The sequence below is a fragment of the Coregonus clupeaformis genome, chromosome 8 (genome assembly GCF_020615455.1).
Source record: "Coregonus clupeaformis isolate EN_2021a chromosome 8, ASM2061545v1, whole genome shotgun sequence".
Lineage (NCBI taxonomy): Eukaryota > Metazoa > Chordata > Actinopteri > Salmoniformes > Salmonidae > Coregonus > Coregonus clupeaformis.
Genome location: NC_059199.1, coordinates 42,012,994 through 42,034,315, shown reverse-complemented (window position 1 = coordinate 42,034,315; position 21,322 = coordinate 42,012,994). Strand labels below are relative to the sequence as shown.

Sequence of the window (21,322 nt, the reverse complement as noted above, 5' to 3'; positions counted from 1 at the left end):
AAAGATAACCCTGAAGGAGCTGCAAAGCTCCACAGTGGAGATTGGAATATCTGTCCATAGGACCACTTTAAGCCATACACTCCACAGAGCTGGGCTGTATGGAAGAGTGGCCAGAAAAAAGCCATTGCTTAAAGAAAAAAATAAGCAAACACGTTTGGTTTTCGCCAAAAGGCGTGTGGGAGACTCCCCAAACATATGGAAGAAGGTACTCTGGTCAGATGAGACTAAAATTGAGCTTTTTGGCCTTCAAGGAAAACGCTATGTCTGGCGCAAACCCAACACCTCTCATCACCCCGAGAACACCATCCCCACAGTGAAGCATGGTGGTGTCAGCATCATGTTGTTGGGATGTTTTTCATCAGCAGGGACTGGGAAACTGGTCAGAATTGAAGGAAAGATGGATGGCCCTAAATACAGGGACATTTTTGAGGGAAACCTGTTCCAGTCTTCCAGAGATTTGAGACTGGGACGGAGGTTCACCTTCCAGCAGGACAATGACCCTAAGCATACTGCTAAAGTAACACTCAAGTAGTTTAAGGGGAAACATTTAAATGTCTTGGAATGGCCTAGTCAAAGCCCAGACCTCAATCCAATTGAGAATCTGTGGTATGACTTAAAGATTGCTGTACACCAGCAGAACCCATCCAACTTGAAGGAGCTGGAGCAGTTTTGCCTTGAAGAATGGGCAAAAATCCCAGTGGCTAGATGTGCCAAGCTTATAGAGCCATACCCCAAGAGACCTGCAGCTGTAATTGCTGCAAAAGGTGGCTCTACAAAGTATTGACATTGGGGGGTGAATAGTAATGCACACTCAAGTTTTCTGTTTATTTGTCTTATTTCTTCTTTGTTTCACAATAAAAAACTATTTTACATCTTCAAAGTGGTAGGCATGTTGTGTAAATTAAATGATACAAACCCCCCCAAAATCAAATTTAATTCCAGGTTGTAAGGCAACAAAATAGGAAAAATGCCTAGGGGGGTGAATACTTTCGCAAGCCACTGTAGCTTAGTAGAATGCCCCCTCCCCTGGCTTAGACAGGAACATTATTACAGAGCTGGCTGTAGCTTCCCATATTCACACAAGGGGCAATCAAGGTCAGCACACCTCTCTCTTTGTGGCCACGCACTCCTCCAACTCAATCATCAAGTTTGCAGACGACACAACAGTAGTAGGCCTGATTACCAACAATGACGAGACATCCTTCAGGGAGGAGGTGAGGGCCCTGGCGGAATGGTGCCAGGAAAATAACCTCTCCCTCAATGTCAACAAAACGAAGGAGCTGATCGTGGAGTTCAGGAAACAGCAGAGGGAGCACGCCCCTATCCACATCGACGGGACCTCAGTGGAGAAGGTGGAAAGCTTCCAGTTCCTCGGCGTACACATCACTGACAATCTGAAATGGTCCACCCACACAGACAGTGTGGTGAAGAAGGTGCAACAGCACCTCTTCAACCTCAGGAGGCTGAAGAAATTTGTCTTGGCCCCTAAGACCCTCAGAAACTTTTACAGATGCACAATTGAGAGCATCCTGTCGGGCTGTATCACCACCTGGTACGGCAACTGCACCGCTCCCGCAATTGCAGGGCTCTCCAGACCTACAGCACCCGATGTCACAGGAAGGCCAAAAAGATAATCAAGGACATCAACCACCCGAGCCACAGCCTGTTCACCCCGCTATCATCCAGAAGGCAAGATCAATACAGGTGCATCAAAGCTGGGACCGAGAGACTGAAAAACAGCTTCTATCTCAAGGCCATCAGACTGTTAAATAGCCATCGCTAGCCGGCTACCCCCCGGCTACTCAACCATGCACCTTTGAGGCTGCTGCCCTATATAGACATGGAATCACTGCCCACTTTAATAATGGAACACTAGTCACTTTAATAATGTTTACATACTGCTTTACTCATTTCATATGTATATACTGTATTATATTCTACTGTATTTTAGTAAATGCCACCCTGACATTGCTCATCCTAATATTTATATATTTCTTAATTCCATTATTTTACTTTTAGATTTGTGTATTGTTGTGAATTGTTTGATACTACTGCACTGTTGGAGCTAGGAAAAACAAGCATTTCGCTACACCCGCAATAACATCTGCTAAATATGTGTATGTGACCAATAGAATTTGATTTGATTTGTCTAGCAATTAGCAACAGGCCAGACACAAACGCAAACTATGGGAGCACATAGTTCCCCTTCCATTTATCATACCTCAGTTGCCATGGCAGCCAGAGTGTTTATTGCTGTATCTGTGACGCTAAATGCTCTCTGGTGTGAAGGGATGGATCTAGTATCTAGAGGTGATAGCCCCCAACCCATAATGTGATGGATCTGAATATCTGGAGGTGATAGCCCCCAAACCATAAAGTGATGGATCTGAATATCTGGAGGTGATAGCCCCCAACCCATATAGTGATGGATCTGAATATCTGGAGGTGATAGCCCCCAAACCATAAAGTGATGGATCTGAATATCTCGAGATGATAGCCCCCAACCCATAAAGTGATGGATCTGAATATCTGGAGGTGATAGCCCCCAACCCATAATGTAATGGATCTAGTATCTCGAGGTGATAGCCCCCAAACCATAAAGTAATGGACCTAGTATCTAGAGGTGATAGCCCCCAACCCATAAAGTAATGGACCTAGTACCTCGAGGTGATAGCCCCCAACCCATAAAGTAATGGACCTAGTATCTTGAGGTGATAGCCCCCAACCCATAAACACAAGGCAGATAGTAATGTGAAATAGGCTTTTAATGTCTGGATGGTTTGGCCCTTGCCTGGCTACCCAAACTCCTTGCTCCAGCCAAACGCTACACCACGCCCACGGACGTTAGTTTCTTCTCCGAAATAAGTCTGGATCTGAGTACCTCCGATTTCTAGAATGGAAACACATTCTAACCATCTGATTGGTCCCAGAAACCGATTGGTTGAGCCAGAGACAGAACACACGTGGGTAAAGTGGCTTTGATACTCTGATTGGTTAGAGATGATCCAATCGCTGATGACTTTGTTGTGTACAACACCCCTCATTTTGATGTCACGACAGACGACTTCAACGATGGCAGTCTCAGACTGAAGTACTGTATGTAGCGAACATAGAGCAGCGGAAGAATTCAGTTTGAGTCGTCAGGCAAGTTTGGCCCAGGGATGTCATTAACATTACTGCTAGCCTTAACCCAGCAATGCAACCTAGAGCTGTGGTTGTCTCAAAGCAGTTCTAATATGTACCAACTTTCACACCAGCCTGCTAATGGTGAATTTAATTTCTATCTCAGTTCTGCTCTTTGGAAGAGGAGCCAAGAGGAACACCTCTGGATTCTGAGTAAGACTAGCCTGGACCCAGTCTCTATGTGCTTTACCCAACATACATGTAGCCCATGGCATGGCGGAGACAGTCAGAGGAGTTGGCTAAAGTACCTACAGGTCTGAGACCAGCTCTAGGCTACAATAAGACTGCTACCCTCAAACTTTCCCAACCCAAGTCTGAAGCAAAGCTTAGTCCTGAGGCTAGAGAATTGGGAAACCTTTTGATTTCACCCCCGAGAAACAAATGAATAATACCACCAAGCCTTGAAGTGTGCTGTTATTTTCCGAGAACAAAAAGTGTCTGGTCTGGCATTACAGTAAGTGACAAAGGAGCGTTAAATTTAGTTTATGAGCAGATATTTCCATCTGTGTAGTTTTCTCCTTCTCTCTCTCTGCCGTTGTTCCATGGAGCTGGACAGAGACATGCTAAATAACTCAGGTCTGTGGGAGATACTCTGGGAGGACGCTGGATGTTGAGCTGTTACTGTAACTAAGGGCTTCCTTATATTTGTGTGAAGTGTGAATATGTTCTCATGCTATGCCAAGTAGATTAATTACTTAATTAAAAGGATGTTTAAACCAAAACGCTGCATTGTATTATGTGGCAACGTTCCATTTAAATGCCACTAATTCTGATGAATCTGCCCCAGGTGCCATAGACTGTGAGAAAACTGGAGGGGAGTTTGGAGCAGACAGGCCAAAACTCATTTATATTCTCTGATTGTAAGTACCTTCAGAAAGTATTCACACCCCTTGACTTTTTCCACATGTTGTTGTGTTACAGCCTGAATTTAAAATGGATGACATTTAGATTTTTTGTCACTGGCCTAAACACAAAAGCCCACATAATGTCAAAGTGGAATTATGTTTTTTTGAAAATTTCAAACCCTTTGTTATGGCAAGTCTAAATACGTTCAGGAGTAAACATTTGCTTAACAAGTTGCATAGGTTGCATGGACTCACTTTGTGTGCAATAATAGTGTTTGACATGATTTTTGAATGACTACCTCATCTCTGTACCCCACACATACAATTATCTGTAAGGTCCCTCAGTCAAGCAGTGAATTTCAAACACAGATTCAACCACAAAGACCAGGGAGGTTTTCCAATGCCTCGCAAAGAAGGGAAGCTATTGGTAGATGGGTAAAACAAAATAAAAAGCAGACACTGAATAACCCTTTGAGCATGGTGAAGTTATTAATTACACTTTGGATGGTGTATCAATACACTACAAAGATAAAGGTGCCCTTCCTAATTTCACCATGAGGCCAATTGTGACTTTAAAACAGTTACGGAGTTTAACGGCTGTGATAGGAGAAAACTGAGGATGGTTCAACAACATTGTAGTTACTCCACAATACTAACCTAATTGACAGAGTGAAAAGAAGGAAGACGGTACAGAATAAAAAATATTCCAAAACATGCATCCTGTTTGCAACAAGGCACTAAAGTAATACTGCAAAAAATGTTGCAAAGCAATTAACTTTTTGTCGTGAATACAAAGTGTTATGTTTGGGGCAAATCAAACACAACACATTACTGAGTACCACTCTCCATATTTTCAAGCATAGTGGTGGCTGCATCATGTTAAGGGTATGCTTGTAATCATTAAGAAGGACTGGAGAGTTTTTCAGGATAAAAAAGAAACGGAATGGAGCTAAGCACAGGCAAACTTCTAGAGGAAAACCTGGTTCAGTCTGCTTTCCACCAAAGACTGGGATATGTTCACCTTTTCGGAGCACAATAACCTAAAACACAAGGACAAATCTACACTGGAGTTGCTTACCAAGAAGACAGTGAATGTTCCTGAGTGGCCGAGTTACAGTTTTGACTTAAATATACTTGAAAATCTATGGCAAGATTTTGGTTGTCTAGCAATGATCAACAACCAATTTGACAGAGCTTGAAGAATTTTTTAAATAATGGGCAAAAGTTGCACAATCCAGGTGTGGAAAGAAATATTCACAGCGGTAATCGTGAGTGGTGCTTCTACAAAATATTGACTCAGGGGTGTGAATACTTATGTAAATGAGATATTTCTCTATTTTATTGTCACGATCGCTGACAGATGAAGCGGACCAAGGCGCAGCGTGATAAGCGTACATTCTTTATTATTGTACTTACACAAACCAAAACAATAAACCAAACGATACGTGAAGTCCTAGGTTATACACAAAACCTTACGGAACAAGATCCCACCAAGTAACATGCCAACAGGCTGCCTAAGTATGGTCCCCAATCAGAGACAACGAGCTACAGCTGCCTCTGATTGGGAACCACCCTGGCCAACATAGATATAAACGATCTAGAACAAAAGCATAGAAAATGTAACAGAAACTCCACACCCTGGCTCAACATTTAAGAGTCCCCCGAGCCAGGGCGTGACATTTATTTTCAATCAATTTGCAAACATTTCAAAAAACATGTTTTCACTTTGTCATTATTGGGTATTGTGTGTAGATGGGTGAGAGAAAACAAATATATTGAATCCATTTTGAATTCATTCAGGCTGTATACCACAACAAAATGTGGAATAAGTCAAGGGGTATGAACACCTTCTGATGGGAAGAGTGCATTTAAGAGCCATGCTTGAGCCAATGTGTGTATGTGTGTGTGTGTGTGTGTGTGTGTGTGTGTGTGTGTGTGTGTGTGGACATGTTTAACTATACTTGTGGGGACCAGAAGTAAAAAATGTATATGTGTGTGTGCGTGTGCGTGTGCGTGCATGTGTGAGTCTATGCATGTGCACATATGATGATGATAATGTGGTCCTCTGTAGCTCAGCTGGTAGAGCACGGCGCTTGTAACGCCAAGGTAGTGGGTTCGATCCCCGGGACCACCCATACACAAAAAAAAAAATTTATGCACACATGACTGTAAGTCACTTTGGATAAAAGCGTCTGCTAAATGGCTTATTATTATTATAATAGTGAAGTTGATGATGATGACTTCAACACATCCACACATTGCAGACTTTCCCCACCTAGTGTGATGTCATGTGTGTGGAACATACAGTGCATTCGGAAAGTATTCACACCCCTTGACTTTTTCCACATTTTGTTACGTTACAGACTTATTCTAAAATTGATTAAATTGTTTTTTCCCCTCGTCAATCTACACAAAATACCCCATAATGACAATTTTTGCAAATGTATGAAAAGAAAACAACTGAAATATCACATATACAGTGAGAGAAAAAAGTATTTGATCCCCTGCTGATTTTGTACGTTTGCCCACTGACAAAGAAATGATCAGTCTATAATTTTAATGGTAGGTTTATTTGAACAGTGAGAGACAGAGTAACAACACAAAAATCCAGAAAAACGCATGTCAGAAATGTTATAAATTGATTTGCATTTTAATGAGGGAAATAAGTATTTGACCCCCTCTCAATCAGAAAGATTTCTGGCTCCCAGGTGTCTTTTATACAGGTAACGAGCTGAGATTAGGACCACCCTCTTAAAGGGAGTGCTCCTAATCTCAGTTTGTTACCTGTATAAAAGACACCTGTCCACAGAAGCAATCAATCAATCAGATTCCAAACTCTCCACCATGGCCAAGACCAAAGAGCTCTGCAAGGATGTCAGGGATAAGATTGTAGACCTACACAAGGCTGGAATGGGCTACAAGACCATCGCCAAGCAGCTTAGTGAGAAGGTGACAACAGTTGGTGCGATTATTCGCAAATGGAAGAAACACAAAAGAACGGTCAATCTCCCTCGGCCTGGGGCTCCATGCAAGATCTCACCTCATGGAGTTGCAATGATCATGAGAACGGTGAGGAATCAGCCCAGAACTACACGGGAGGATCTTGTCAATGATCTCAAGGCAGCTGGGACTGAAATCCTGCAGCACCCGCAAGATCCCCCTGCTCAAGAAAGCACATATACAGGGTGCGTCTGAAGTTTGCCAATGAACATCTGAATGATTCAGAGGAGAACTGGGTGAAAGTGTTGTGGTCAGATGAGACCAAAATCGAGCTCTTTGGCATCAACTCAACTCCCCGTGTTTGGAGGAGGAGGAATGCTGCCTATGACCCCAAGAACACCATCCCCACCGTCAAACATGGAGGTGGAAACATTATGCTTTGGGGGTGTTTTTCTGCTAAGGGGACAGGACAACTTCACCGCATCAAAGTGACGATGGACGGGGCCATGTACCGTCAAATCTTGGGTGAGAACCTCCTTCCCTCAGCCAGGGCATTGAAAATGGGTCGTGGATGGGTATTCCAGCATGACAATGACCCAAAACACACGGCCAAGGCAACAAAGGAGTGGCTCAAGAAGAAGCACATTAAGGTCCTGGAGTGGCCTAGCCAGTCTCCAGACCTTAATCCCATAGAAAATCTGTGGAGGGAGCTGAAGGTTCGAGTTGCCAAACGTCAGCCTTAAAACCTTAATGACTTGGAGAAGATCTGCAAAGAGGAGTGGGACAAAATCCCTCCTGAGATGTGTGCAAACCTGGTGGCCAACTACAAGAAACGTCTGACCTCTGTGATTGCCAACAAGGGTTTTGCCACGTGATTGCCATGTGTTTTTCTGGATTTTTGTTGTTGTTATTCTGTCTCTCACTGTTCAAATAAACCTCCCATTAAAATTATAGACTGATCATTTATTTGTCAGTGGGCAAACGTACAAAATCAGCAGGGGATCAAATACCTTTTTCCCTCACTGTACATAAGTATTCAGACCCTTTACTCAGTACATTGTTGAAGCACCTTTGGCAGCGATTACAGTCTTGAGTCTTTTCTATGATGCTACAAGCTTGGCACACCTGTATTTGGGGAGTTTCTCCCATTCTTCTCTGCAGATCCTCTCAAGCTCTGTCAGGTTGGATGGGCAGCGTCGCTACACAGCTATTTTCAGGTCTCTCCAGAGATGTTCGATCGGGTTCAAGTCTGGGCTCTGGCTTGGCGACTAAAGGACATTCAGAGGCTTGTCCCGAAGCCACTCGTGTGTAGTCTTGGCTGTGTACCTAGGGTCGTTGTTCGGTTGGAAGGTGAACCTTTGCCCCAGTCTGAGGTCCTGAGTGCTCTGGAGCAGGTTTTCATCAAGGATCTCTCTGTACTTTGCTTCTTTCATCTTTCCCTCGATCCTGACTAGTCTCCCAGTCCCTGCCGCTGAAAAAAATCCCCGCAGCATGATGCTGCCACCACCATGCTTAACCGTAGGGATGGTGCCAGGTTTCCTCCAGATGTGACACTTGGCATTCAGGCCAAAGAGTTCAATCTTGGTAACATCAGACCAGAGAATCTTGTTTCTCATGGTCAGAGTCCTTTAGGTGCCTCTTGGCAAAACTCCAAGCGGACTGTCCTGCATTTTACTGAGCAGTGGCTTCCATCTGGCCACTACCATAAAGGCCTGATTGGTGGAGTGCTGCAGAGATGGTTGTCCTTCTGGAAGATTCTCCCATCTCCACAGAGGAACTCTGGAGCTCTGTCAGAGTGACCATTGGGTTCTTGGTCACCTCCCTGACCAAGGCCCTTCTACCACGATTGCTCAGTTTGGCCGTGCGGCCAGCTCTAGGAAGAGTCTTGATGGTTCCAAACTTCTTCCATTTAAGAATGATGGAGGCCACTTTGTTCTTAGGGACCTTTAATGCTGCAGACATTTTTGGGACTGTTCCCCAGATCTGTGCCTCAACACAATCCTGTCTCTGAGCTCTACGGACAATTCCTTCGACCTCATGGCTTGCTTTTGCTCTGACATGCACTGTCAACTGTGGGATCATTTATGGACAGGTGTGTGCCTTTCCAAATCATGTCCAATCAATTGAATTTACCACAGGTGGACTCCAATCAAGTTGTAGAAACATCTCAAGGAAGATCAGTGGAAACAGGATGCACCTGAGCTACATTTCGAGACTCATCGGAAAGGCTCAGAATTCTGACGTAAATAAGGTATTTCTGGTACAATACATTTGCAAAAATTTCTTATAACCTGTTTTTGCTTTGTCAATATTGGGTATTGTGTGTAGATTGATGAGCAAAAAAATAATTCAGTCAATTTTACAATAAGGCTGTAACGTAACAAAATGTGGAAAAAGTCAAGGGGTCTGAATACTTCCCGAATGCACTGTATCTGCATCTTGTATGTGGTTTCCTTCTGACACAGTGAAGGCAGGGATGCATCTAAAAATACCAGCCCCTGGAGGAATGGAGTGAGGATGTTAAACGATTTACACACACATAAAAACACGGCCTCATCCAAAGACAACAGCTTGGGCAGCCTCCATAGACTCACAGTGGAAGGAATGAATCACAGTGAGGAGGCAGGGATTTCCCCCTTTTTAGGGCTGGATGGTGATCATGGTATCCTATATGCCGCATCAGATCACTTCAGTTCTCTGCTCTTTCTCCCTCCCACCCTCCCTCCATCCCTCTTTCCCTCCCTCTCTCTCTTTCTCTCTCTTTCTGTGTGCACGCACACGTGTGCATGTCTATAGGTTAACAAGAGCACCTGGCTCAGTCATGACTTGACCAATAACCTCAAATAGCATACTACAGATGACACAGACACACCCTGCATATGGAGCCTATACCCCAATAAAGTCAAATTCTTCACACATCTCAGAGAAAGATAGAGGTAGGTGGAGGGGGAGGGAGAGAATCCCTGATTCTAACATGCATCCTTTTTCCTGATCTTGTCTACATTCTGATTGTGCCCACATTTTCAGACAGGTGACGATTAAAATACATTAAAATAAATCTTCCTGACCACCTCCAGGGGTATTCAGGGACCAATTGTATATGGATATCGATCGAGTTTAAACAGATCTGGACGGTCAAATAATTTAAATAATCATTATACCGGCCTCTCAAATCATTGACAGGTAGCACCATTGACCTGTGGCATCAATAACTGTCTTAAAATAAATACACTCATATTATTTTGAAAGAAAGTCTAATAATTTGTATACAGGAAGGCACTGGGAAATCTGGTCACAATGCATGCACAGTGGATGGATAAGAGACACATTTCAACTCCATGTGTAAACGAACCTTGATCAGATAGTGATTGGACCACATGTTAGCTCAAGGTGTAAAGAAGGTTAGAGAGACAGAGAGGGAGTTTAGAGGAGGGAGAGTAGCCTACCTCAGCATTGAGTGGTAGACTATTGTTGAGGAGAGGAGACTCATTCTGGACCCATCGCACCACCACGCTCTGCTAGAATCGATTAAAGACTTTATCAGCGGGCAGTGAAGTTGCATGCAGACGGAATATTGATTGTTGATAAGACCAGCATGCATTTAGGTAAGGAGATGCTTCTTTTTACTTAAAGTAGAGTAGGAAATTACCAGAATGCACTTAGGTAGCCTTAAATAAAATAAAAAATGGCCAACTCAAACCGGTTAGGTTAATTACAATTCATGTCTCGTAATCCATATTGTTTTTAAGGCTAAGTAAATGCACAGTTAGCTGCTTCATTTACATGTCTGCTGTAAGGATGCGCTCTTTGAGAACGTGTGGGTCACAGGAATAGCCTGTTGCCCATCCTGGCAAGTTGATTCCACCTTTTTGTTTTGTTGTCCCCAACGATTAAATCTGGGAGGTGTCTGTGGATCTGTCTCCGTCCGTTAGTACGTACATACATACATGCTTTTGTAGACTGTACGATTTTAGCCGTTTTGTGCCCCGATTTTACCTGTACCACAGACAACATTTCCATGTCGTGGGCAAATTCTTAGGTCGTAAACGATTGTCGGACGTCTTGGATCGTTCAGTGTGACAGGGTCTAGGTCTGCCGATTAAGTACACTACGTGCGATTGTAGGCTCCGACAAAGTTCTGTCAGTGTCCGAATGTTTTGCCTTTATCGTGTAGGGTGGCTGCTGTTACTAGCCGAGCCCGGTAACTGACCAATAGGAAAACGGCTGGCACTGAGTAGTATGCACACAATAATAAGAAATAGTCAGATTAATATAACTGTCGATTTTTTAAACGTTTCCCTAATAATCTTGTTTACATGACATTTTAAATCAGGCTACCACAGCGACCATGTTATTTTGGGGAAGCCTATTTGATTCTGAGTTGGACACAAAGTTTGTATATGAAAACTATTTCACACATAGTTTTGAGCTATAGTTCGCCTGTTTGTTACATTGTATTTGTTTTTCATTTGGTTCGGTTGGTTTCACATTGCCAAATGTCAAACGAACAAAAATTCCTAAACATAACCATGTGTCCATGCAAGTCATTTGTTTATTGGACAAACATGCTCACGTTGAATCAATTTATGATTAAAGCGTCACTTGTGTCCAAATCTTCATATTACTTTCGCTTTGGTCTTCCAACAACGTACGGGAGGAAACAGCGCAATAGACGCTCCATCTGCGACGTGAGTAGGCTATATTCAGTAGCCTACATCCCAGGTATAGCCCCCCTTTCCCCTAATCTAGATGCGCTCATAAATGCGCTGCTACTACTCACATATGTCTGAGATCTCAAGTTATGATGCTGCGTGCATTTAATCAAATGCTGTCAAAACAACCAATAAGCGCAGTCAAACAACCAATAATAATGCGCGACTCTGGTTATTTTCCTGTGTTTAGTACGGATTGCGTTTTGTTCTCACTGGGAGCGAACGGCACCACAATACGAATTGACCGAGACCACCATTTTCTTGCTTTGTTTTGTGCGTTCCCGAGTGCATAGAATGTTCACACCAGTCGAAACGAACCATACTAAGTGGGTAAATGCACCAGAGTTCGGAAAAACCGCACCAAACCATTTTGGTGTGAAATTCCCAAAATGCATAGAATATTTTAAGTTTTTCCGAACTCACTTCACTCGCGCATAAGCATATAGCAGGGGTTCCCAAACTTTTTTAGCCCATGACCCCCTTTTGATATCTGAAAATTCTCGCAACCCCAACCAAGTGAAAAAAAGTATTAACAGCCAATATTTACTTTAATTTTGGGTCTATGGCAGTCAATTGAAAAACATTCTAATAGCAGGCCTATTTCTGATTGTCTTCTTAACTCACCATCACATACTTTTAATGTGGGGCTATGACAGTCAATTGCAAATTAGTCTGACATAATGTATCTTATTTCACCACCACTAATGAGATGTGCTTGATGCATGTGGCGTCTGAGATTCTCAAAGTCATGGGTGTGGTCGACAATGCGCACCTTATCTCTGCTGTCACATCTAACCTGGATCAATATTTGCTTTAATGCCGAAGAGAGCACTGAATCCAGCTTCACACAAATATGAGTTTTATGGTGCTTTCAAGACAACTGGGAACTCAGAAAAATAAGAGGTCAAATCATGACGTCAGTGATCTTCAGGTCGGAATGTCAAAGCTCTAGAAAGAGGCCTACACATTGTCCCAGAGATCAGACACATGCTCTTACCTTACCATTTCTGTCTGAATGTCTCCATGGCCTCAAGGCCATCTGCTGTCATTTCACTGTGTTTTCATTCATGGTCTTTACTGTAATAATGGTACTGCTGTTTTTAGTTTTTATTCTATTTATTTGATCTATATGGTCCTCTGTAGCTCAATTAGTAGAGGATTGTGGGTTCGATCGCCGGGATCACCCATACCTAAAAATGTATGTGCACATGACTGTAAGTCGCTTTGGATAAAAGCATCTGCTAAATGGCATATTATAAGAGTTTCTGCTAAATGACTAAAATGTAAATGTATTTGCACCTAACTAAACAAGTGATAGACAACAATATATATTTATTTTAAACGGTGTGCAGGTGTGGTTGGAAGCCCAAGGGCTTACAGTGCATTGGGAAAGTATTCAGACCCCTTGACTTTTTCCACATTTTGTTAATTTACAGCCTTATTCTAAAATTGATTAAATAGTTTTTCCCCCCCTCATCAATCTACACACAATACCACATAATGACAAAGCAAAAACAGGTGTTTAGAAATGTTTGCAAATTTATATAAAAAATAAATATCACATAAGTATTCAGACTCTTTACTCAGTACTTTGTTGAAGCACCTTTGGCAGCGATTACAGCCTGGAGTCTTCTTGGGTATGATGCTCAAGCTTGGCACACCTACAGTCGTGGTCAAACGTTTTGAGAATAACACAAATACTAATTTTCACAAAGTCTGCTGCCTCAGTTTTGATGATGGCAATTTGCATATACTCCAGAATGTCATGAAGAGTGATCAGATGAATTGCAATTAATTGCAAAGTCACTCTGAAAATGAACTTAATCCCCCAAAAACATTTCCACTGCATTTCAGCCCTGCCACAAAAGGACCAGCTGCCATCATGTCAGTGATTCTCTCATTAACACAGGTAAGAGTGTTGATGAGGACAAGGCTGGAGATCACTCTGTCATGCTGATTGAGTTAGAATAACAGACTGGAAGCTTTAAAAGGAGGGTGGTGCTTGAAATCATTGTTCTTCCTCTGTTAACCATGGTTACCTGCAAGGAAACACGTGCCGTCAACATTGCTTTGCACAAAAAGGGCTTCACAGGCAAGGATATTGCTGCTAGTAAGATTGCACCTAAATCAACCATTTATCGGATCATCAAGAACTTCAAGGAGAGAGGTTCAATTGTTGTGAAGAAGGCTTCAGGGCGCCCAAGAAAGTCCAGCAAGTGCCAGGACCGTCTCCTAAAGTTGATTCAGCTGCGGGATCGGGGCACCACCAGTGCAGAGCTTGCTCAGGAATGGCAGCAGGCAGGTGTGAGTGCATCTGCACGCACAGTGAGGTGAAGACTTTTGGAGGATGGCCTGATGTCAAGAAGGGCAGCGAGGAAGCCACTTCTCTCCAGGAAAAACATCAGGGACAGACTGATATTCTGCAAAAGGTACAGGGATTGGACTGCTGAGGACTGGGGTAAAGTCATTTTATCTGATGAATCCCTTTTCAGATTGTTTGGGGCATCCGGAAAACACCTTGTCCGGAGAAGACAAGGTGAGCGCTACCATCAGTCCTGTGTCATGCCAACAGTAAAGCATCCTGAGACCATTCATGTGTGGGGTTGCTTCTCAGCCAAGGGAGTGGGCTCACTCACAATTTTGCCTAAGAACACAGCCATGAATAAAGAATGGTACCAACACATCCTCCGAGAGCAACTTCTCCCAACCATCGAAGAACAATTTGGTGACGACCAATGCCTTTTCCAGCATGATGGAGCACCTTGCCATAAGGCAAAAGTGATAACTAAGTGGCTTGGGGAACAAAACATCAACATTTTGGGTCCATGGTCAGGAAACTCCCTAGACCTTAATCCCATTGAGAACTTGTGGTCGATCCGCAAGAGGCGGGTGGACAAACAAAACCCCACAAATTCTGTCAAACTCCAAGCATTGATTATGCAAGAATGGGCTGCCATCAGTCAGGATGTGGCCCAGAAATTAATTGACAGCATGCCAGGGCGGATTGCAGAGGTCTTGAAAAAGAAGGGTCAACACTGCAAATATTGACTCTTTGCATAAACGTAATGTAATTGTCAATAAAAGCCTTTGACACTTATGGAACGCTTGTAATTATACTTCAGTATACCATAGTAACATCTGACAAAAATATCTCATAACACTGAAGCAGCAAACTTTGTGAAGACCAATACTTGTGTCATTCTCAAAACTTTTGACCACGACTGTATATTTGGGGGGTTTCTCCCATTCCTCTCTGCAGATCCTCGCAAGCTCTGTCAGGTGGGATGGGGTGCGTTGCTGCACAGCTATTTTCAGGTCTCTCCAGAGATGTTAGATCGGGTTCAAGCCCAGGCTCTGGCTGGGCCACTGAAGGACATTCAGAGACTGGTCCCGAAGCCACTCCTGCGTTGTCTTGGCTGTGTGCTTAGGGTCGTTGTTCGGTTATAAGGTGAACCTTTGCCCCAATCTGAGGTCCTGAGCGCTCTGGAGCAGGTTTTCATCAAGGATCTCTCTGTACTTTGCTCCGTTCATCTTTGCCTCGATCCTGACTAGTCTCCTAGTCCCTGCCACTGAAAAACATCCCCACAGCATGATGCTGCCACCACCATGCTTCACCGTAGGGATGGTGCCAGGTTTCCTCCAGACATGACGCCCAAGCGGGCTGTCATGTGCCTTTTACTGAGAAGTGGCTTTCCTTCTGGCCACTCTATCAAAAAGGCCTGATTGGTGGAGTGCTGCAGAGATGGTTGTCCTTCTGGAAGGTTCTCCCATCTCCACAGAGGAACTCTGGAGCTCTGTAACTGTGACACTCGGGTTCTTGGTTACCTCCCTGACCAAGGCCCTTCTCCCCCGATTGCTCAGTTTGGCCGGGTGGCCAGCTCTAGTAAGAGTCTTGGTGGTTCCACACTTCTTCCATTTAAGAATGATGGAGGCCACTGTGTTCTAGGGGGACCTTCAATGCCGCAGACGTTTTTTGGTACCCCTCGACACAATCCTGTCTCGGAGCTCTACGGACATTTCCTTCGACCTCATGGCTTGGTTTTTGCTCTGACATTTATTGTCAACTGTGGGACCTTATATAGACAGATGTGTGCCTTTCCAAATCATGTCCAATCAATTGAATTTACCACAGGTGGACCAATCAAGTTGTAGAAACTCAAGAAGAATCTCAAGAATGATCAATTGAAACAGGATGCACCTGAGCTCAATTTCGAGACTCCAAGCAAACGGTCTGAATACTTATGTAAATAAGGTATTTCAGTTTAAAAAAAAGAAAAACATCTAACATTTCTAAAAGCCTGATTTCACTTTGTCATTATGGGGTATTGTGTGTAGATTGCTGGGATTTTTTATTTATTTAAGCAATTTTAGAATAAGGCTGTAACAAAATGCTGAAAAAGTCAAGGGGTCTGAATACTTTCCGAAGGCACTGTATATAAAAACCACACCACACAAAAAACTATATACAGTACATACAGTGAGGGAAAAAATTATTTGATCCCCTGATGATTTTGTACGTTTGCCCACTGACAAAGACATGATCAGTCTATCATTTTAATGGTAGGTTTATTTGAGCAGAGAGAGACAGAATAACAACAACAAAATCCAGAAAAACGCATGTCAAAAATGTTATAAATTGATTTGCATTTTAATGAGGGAAATAAGTATTTGACCCCTCTGCAAAACATGACTTAGTACTTGGTGGCAAAACCCTTGTTGGCAATCACAGAGGTCAGACGTTTCTTGTAGTTGGCCACCAGGTTTGCACACATCTCAGGAGAGATTTTGTCCCACTCCTCTTTGCAGATCTTCTCCAAGTCATTAAGGTTTCGAGGCTGATGTTTGGCAACTCGAACCTTCAGCTCCCTCCACAGATTTTCTATGGGATTAAGGTCTGGAGACTGGCTAGGCCACTCCAGGACCTTAATGTGCTTCTTCTTGAGCCACTCCTTTGTTGCCTTGGCCGTGTGTTTTGGGTCATTGTCATGCTGGAATACCCATCCATGACCCATTTTCAATGCCCTGGCTGAGAGAAGGAGGTTCTCACCCAAGATTTGACGGAACATGGCCCCGTCCATCGTCCCTTTGATGCGGTGAAGTTGTCCTGTCCCCTTAGCAGAAAAACACCCCCAAAGTATAATGTTTCCACCTCCATGTTTGACGGTGGGGATGGTGTTCTTGGGGACATAGGCAGCATTCCTCCTCCTCCAAACACGGCGAGTTGAGTTGATGCCAAAAAGCTCCATTTTGGTCTCATCTGACCACAACACTTTCACCCAGTTCTCCTCTGAATCATTCAGATGTTCATTGGCAAACTTCAGACGGGCTTGTATACAGTGGGGAGAACAAGTATTTGATACACTGCCGATTTTGCAGGTTTTCCTACTTACAAAGCATGTAGAGGTCTGTCAAAATCCAGAAAATCACATTGTATGATTTTTAAGTAATTAATTTGCATTTTATTGCATGACATAAGTATTTGATACATCAGAAAAGCAGAACTTAATATTTGGTACAGAAACCTTTGTTTGCAATTACAGAGATCATACGTTTCCTGTAGGTCTTGACCAGGTTTGCACACACTGCAGCAGGGATTTTGGCCCACTCCTCCGTACAGACCTTCTCCAGATCCTTCAGGTTTCGGGGCTGTCGCTGGGCAATACGGACTTTCAGCTCCCTCCAAAGATTTTCTATTGGGTTCAGGTCTGGAGACTGGCTAGGCCACTCCAGGACTTTGAGATGCTTCTTACGGAGCCACTCCTTAGTTGCCCTGGCTGTGTGTTTCGGGTCATTGTCATGCTGGAAGACCCAGCCACGACCCATCTTCAATGCTCTTACTGAGGGAAGGAGGTTGTTGGCCAAGATCTCGCAATACATGGCCCCATCCATCCTCCCCTCAATACGGTGCAGTCGTCCTGTCCCCTTTGCAGAAAAGCATCCCCAAAGAATGATGTTTCCACCTCCATGCTTCACGGTTGGGATGGTGTTCTTGGGGTTGTACTCATCCTTCTTCTTCCTCCAAACACGGCGAGTGGAGTTTAGACCAAAAAGCTATATTTTTGTCTCATCAGACCACATTAACTTCTCCCATTTCCTCCTCTGGATCATCCAGATGGTCATTGGCAAACTTCAGACGGGCCTGGACATGCGCTGGCTTGAGCAGGGGGACCTTGCGTGCGCTGCAGGATTTTAATCCATGACGGCGTAGTGTGTTACTAATGGTTTTCTTTGAGACTGTGGTCCCAGCTCTCTTCAGGTCATTGACCAGGTCCTGCCGTGTAGTTCTGGGCTGATCCCTCACCTTCCTCATGATCATTGATGCCCCACGAGATGTGATCTTGCATGGAGCCCCAGACCGAGGGTGATTGACCGTCATCTTGAACTTCTTCCGTTTTCTAATAATTGCACCAACAGTTGTTGCCTTCTCACCAAGCTGCTTGCCTATTGTCCTGTAGCCCATCCCAGCCTTGTGCAGGTCTACAATTTTATCCCTGATGTCCTTACATATCTCTCTGGTCTTGGCCATTGTGGAGAGGTTGGAGTCTGTTTGATTGAGTGTGTGGACAGGTGTCTTTTATACAGGTAACGAGTTCAAACAGGTGCAGTTAATACAGGTAATGAGTGGAGAACAGGAGGGCTTCTTAAAGAAAAACTAACAGGTCTGTGAGAGCCGGAATTCTTACTGGTTGGTAGGTGATCAAATACTTATGTAATGCAATAAAATGCAAATTAATTACTTAAAAATCATACAATGTGATTTTCTGGATTTTTGTTTTACATTCCGTCTCTCACAGTTGAAGTATACCTATGATAAAAATGACAGACCTCTACATGCTTTGTAAGTAGGAAAACCTGCAAAATCGGCAGTGTATCAAATACTTGTTCTCCCCACTGTATGTGCTTTCTTGAGCAGGGGGACCTTGCGGGCGCTGCAGGATTTTAGTCCTTCACGGCGTAGTGTGTTACCAATTGTTTTCTTGGTGACTATGGTCCCAGCTGCCTTGAGATCATTGACAAGATCCTCCTGTGTAGTTCTGGGCTGATTCCTCACCGTTCTCATGATCATTGCAACTCCATGAGGTGAGATCTTGCATGGAGCCCCAGGCCGAGGGAGATTGACAGTTATTTTGTGTTTCTTCCATTTGCGAATAATCGCACCAACTGTTGTCACCTTCTCACCAAGCTGCTTGGCGATGGTCTTGTAGCCCATTCCAGCCTTGTGTAGGCCTACAATCTTGTCCCTGACATCCTTGCAGAGCTCTTTGGTCTTGGCCATGGTGAAGAGTTTTGAATCTGATTGATTGATTGCTTCTGTGGACAGGTGTCTTTTATACAGGTAACAAGCTGAGATTAGGAGCACTCCCTTTAAGATTGTGCTCCTAATCTCAGCTCGTTACCTGTGTAAAAGACACCTGGGAGCCAGAAAATCTTTCTGATTGAGAGGGGTCAAATACTTATTTCCCTCATTAAAATGCAAATCAATTTATAACATTTCTGACATGGGTTTTTCTGGATTTTTTTGTTGTTATTCTGTCTCTCACTGTTCAAATAAACCTACCATTAAAATTATAGACTGATCATTTCTTTGTCAGTGGGCAAACGTACAAAATCAGCAGGGGATCAAATACTTTTTTCCCAGTGCATACGGAAAGTATTTAGTCCCCTTTTCCACATATTATTACGTTACAGCCTTATTCTAAAATTGATTAAAAACTTTTTTTTCCCTCATCAATCTACACACAATACCCCATAATGACAAGGGGTCTGAATACTTTCCTAATGCACTGTAAGTACAAAAATATGGTACTGCTCTTGTTTACTCACCTCAGGGCTTCTGCCTCTAACTCTATTTGATGATAAAGCGTGACTATGCTACCTGTGTCGTAGAAATGTATCCCTATGCTTATTAAAAATCAAAGTCCTTCCAGAGTTTTTGTAGAATTAAGATTATTATTACACAATGCAACAAAGCCGAGCTGGTCTGCAGAGCATCTGAATTCCCAACACCTGGCCCTCAGTTTATATACAGTTCTATTCTTGCACATTTTACATACTTTTCTCATGCATAGTGTATATTTCCCACACATAGTAAGAATGAGCAGGCCCTTTTCCAGGTCCATGTCCTCCATCTCCTGGCTCTGTTCCAGGCCTCCTCATTCTCTGTACCACTCTGTACCATACTCTGTATCACTTAGTCTTACTGCCTGTCTCAGTGATTAACTATGTTTTAACTTTATAGTCTAAAAGGATTTAACTATGTTCAACATATAATTTTAACTTATAGTCTACTGAAAAATTGGCTTCTTTCCTGTCTATCCCCATGTCTGCTTGGTCTCCTTTTCATATCATACCGGAACCCCATCTTTATCCAAACAGCCACCCTCCCTGGACCTTGAGCCACTATGGTTTCTTCTTGTGACTATGTGTATGTGGCTATGTGTATCGGGTCAGGCTATGTGTATCGGGTCATAGCGCACAAACAAGTGATAACGTTAGTTCCGTTGCTACTCCTATCTCCACCCAGCTGCACCCTTGGAAGATAGTAAAAGACAGGATGAACTGAAAAACAGTGGTCACTCTGAGGCTCTTTGTCTAGGATGAACTGAAAAAACTATGGTCATTCTGAGGCTCTTTGTCCTGACCATGTGACCAGGTTACTCAGAAGCAACGAGAAACAATACAGCTCTATACAGGTCTATCTGTTCCTGAAGTTTATCTCCATTCCATGTCCTTGACTACACACCCAGACCAGCTGCAAAGAGCTAGAGGGAACCATCGTTTATCAGAAGCACAGCATTTGCACTAAAGTAATGTCTTTACTATTGTTAAGCATATTACACTGCTCAAAAAAATAAAGGGAACACTAAAATAACACATCCTAGATCTGAATGAATGAAATAATCTTATTAAATACTTTTTTCCTTACATAGTTGAATGTGCTGACAACAAAATGTATCAACCCATGAAGGTCTGGATTTGGAGTCACCCTCAAAATTAAAGTGGAAAACCACACTACAGGCTGATCCAACTTTGCTATAATGTCCTTAAAACAAGTCAAAATGAGGCTCAGTAGTGTGTGTGGCCTCCACGTGCCTGTATGACCTCCCTACAATGCCTGGGCATGCTCCTGATGAGGTGGCGGATGGTCTCCTGAGGGATCTCCTCCCAGACCTGGACTAAAGCATCCGCCAACTCCTGGACAGTCTGTGGTGCAACGTGGCGTTGGTGGATGGAGCGAGACATGATGTCCCAGATGTGCTCAATTGGATTCAGGTCTGGGGAACGGGCGGGCCAGTCCACAGCATCAATGCCTTCCTCTTGCAGGAGCTGCTGACACACTCCAGCCACATGAGGTCTAGCATTGTCTTGCATTAGGAGGAACCCAGGGCCAACCGCACCAGGATATGGTCTCACAAGGGGTCTGAGGATCTCATCTCGGTACCTAATGGTAGTCAGGCTACCTCTGGCGAGCACATGGAGGGCTGTGCGGCCCCCCAAAGAAATGCCACCCCACACCATGACTGACCCACCGCCAAACCGGTCATGCTGGAGGATGTTGCAGGCAGCAGAACGTTCTCCACGGCGTCTCCAGACTCTGTCACGTCTGTCACGTGCTCAGTGTGAACCTGCTTTCATCTGTGA

At 43.6% G+C, this 21,322-nt stretch overlaps 1 protein-coding gene across 1 annotated transcript in view; it reads left to right on the top strand.

Moving 5' to 3' along the window:
- The first annotated feature begins 10,453 nt into the window (after positions 1–10,453).
- Positions 10,454–21,322, top strand: part of LOC121572574 (zinc finger protein 385D-like) — a 69,771-nt gene continuing 58,902 nt past the window's right edge. The window contains exon 1 of the mRNA XM_041884619.2: positions 10,454–10,573. Coding sequence (XP_041740553.2) covers positions 10,564–10,573 — 10 coding nt within the window. The 5' untranslated portion in view covers positions 10,454–10,563. The remainder of the gene's footprint in view (positions 10,574–21,322) is intronic.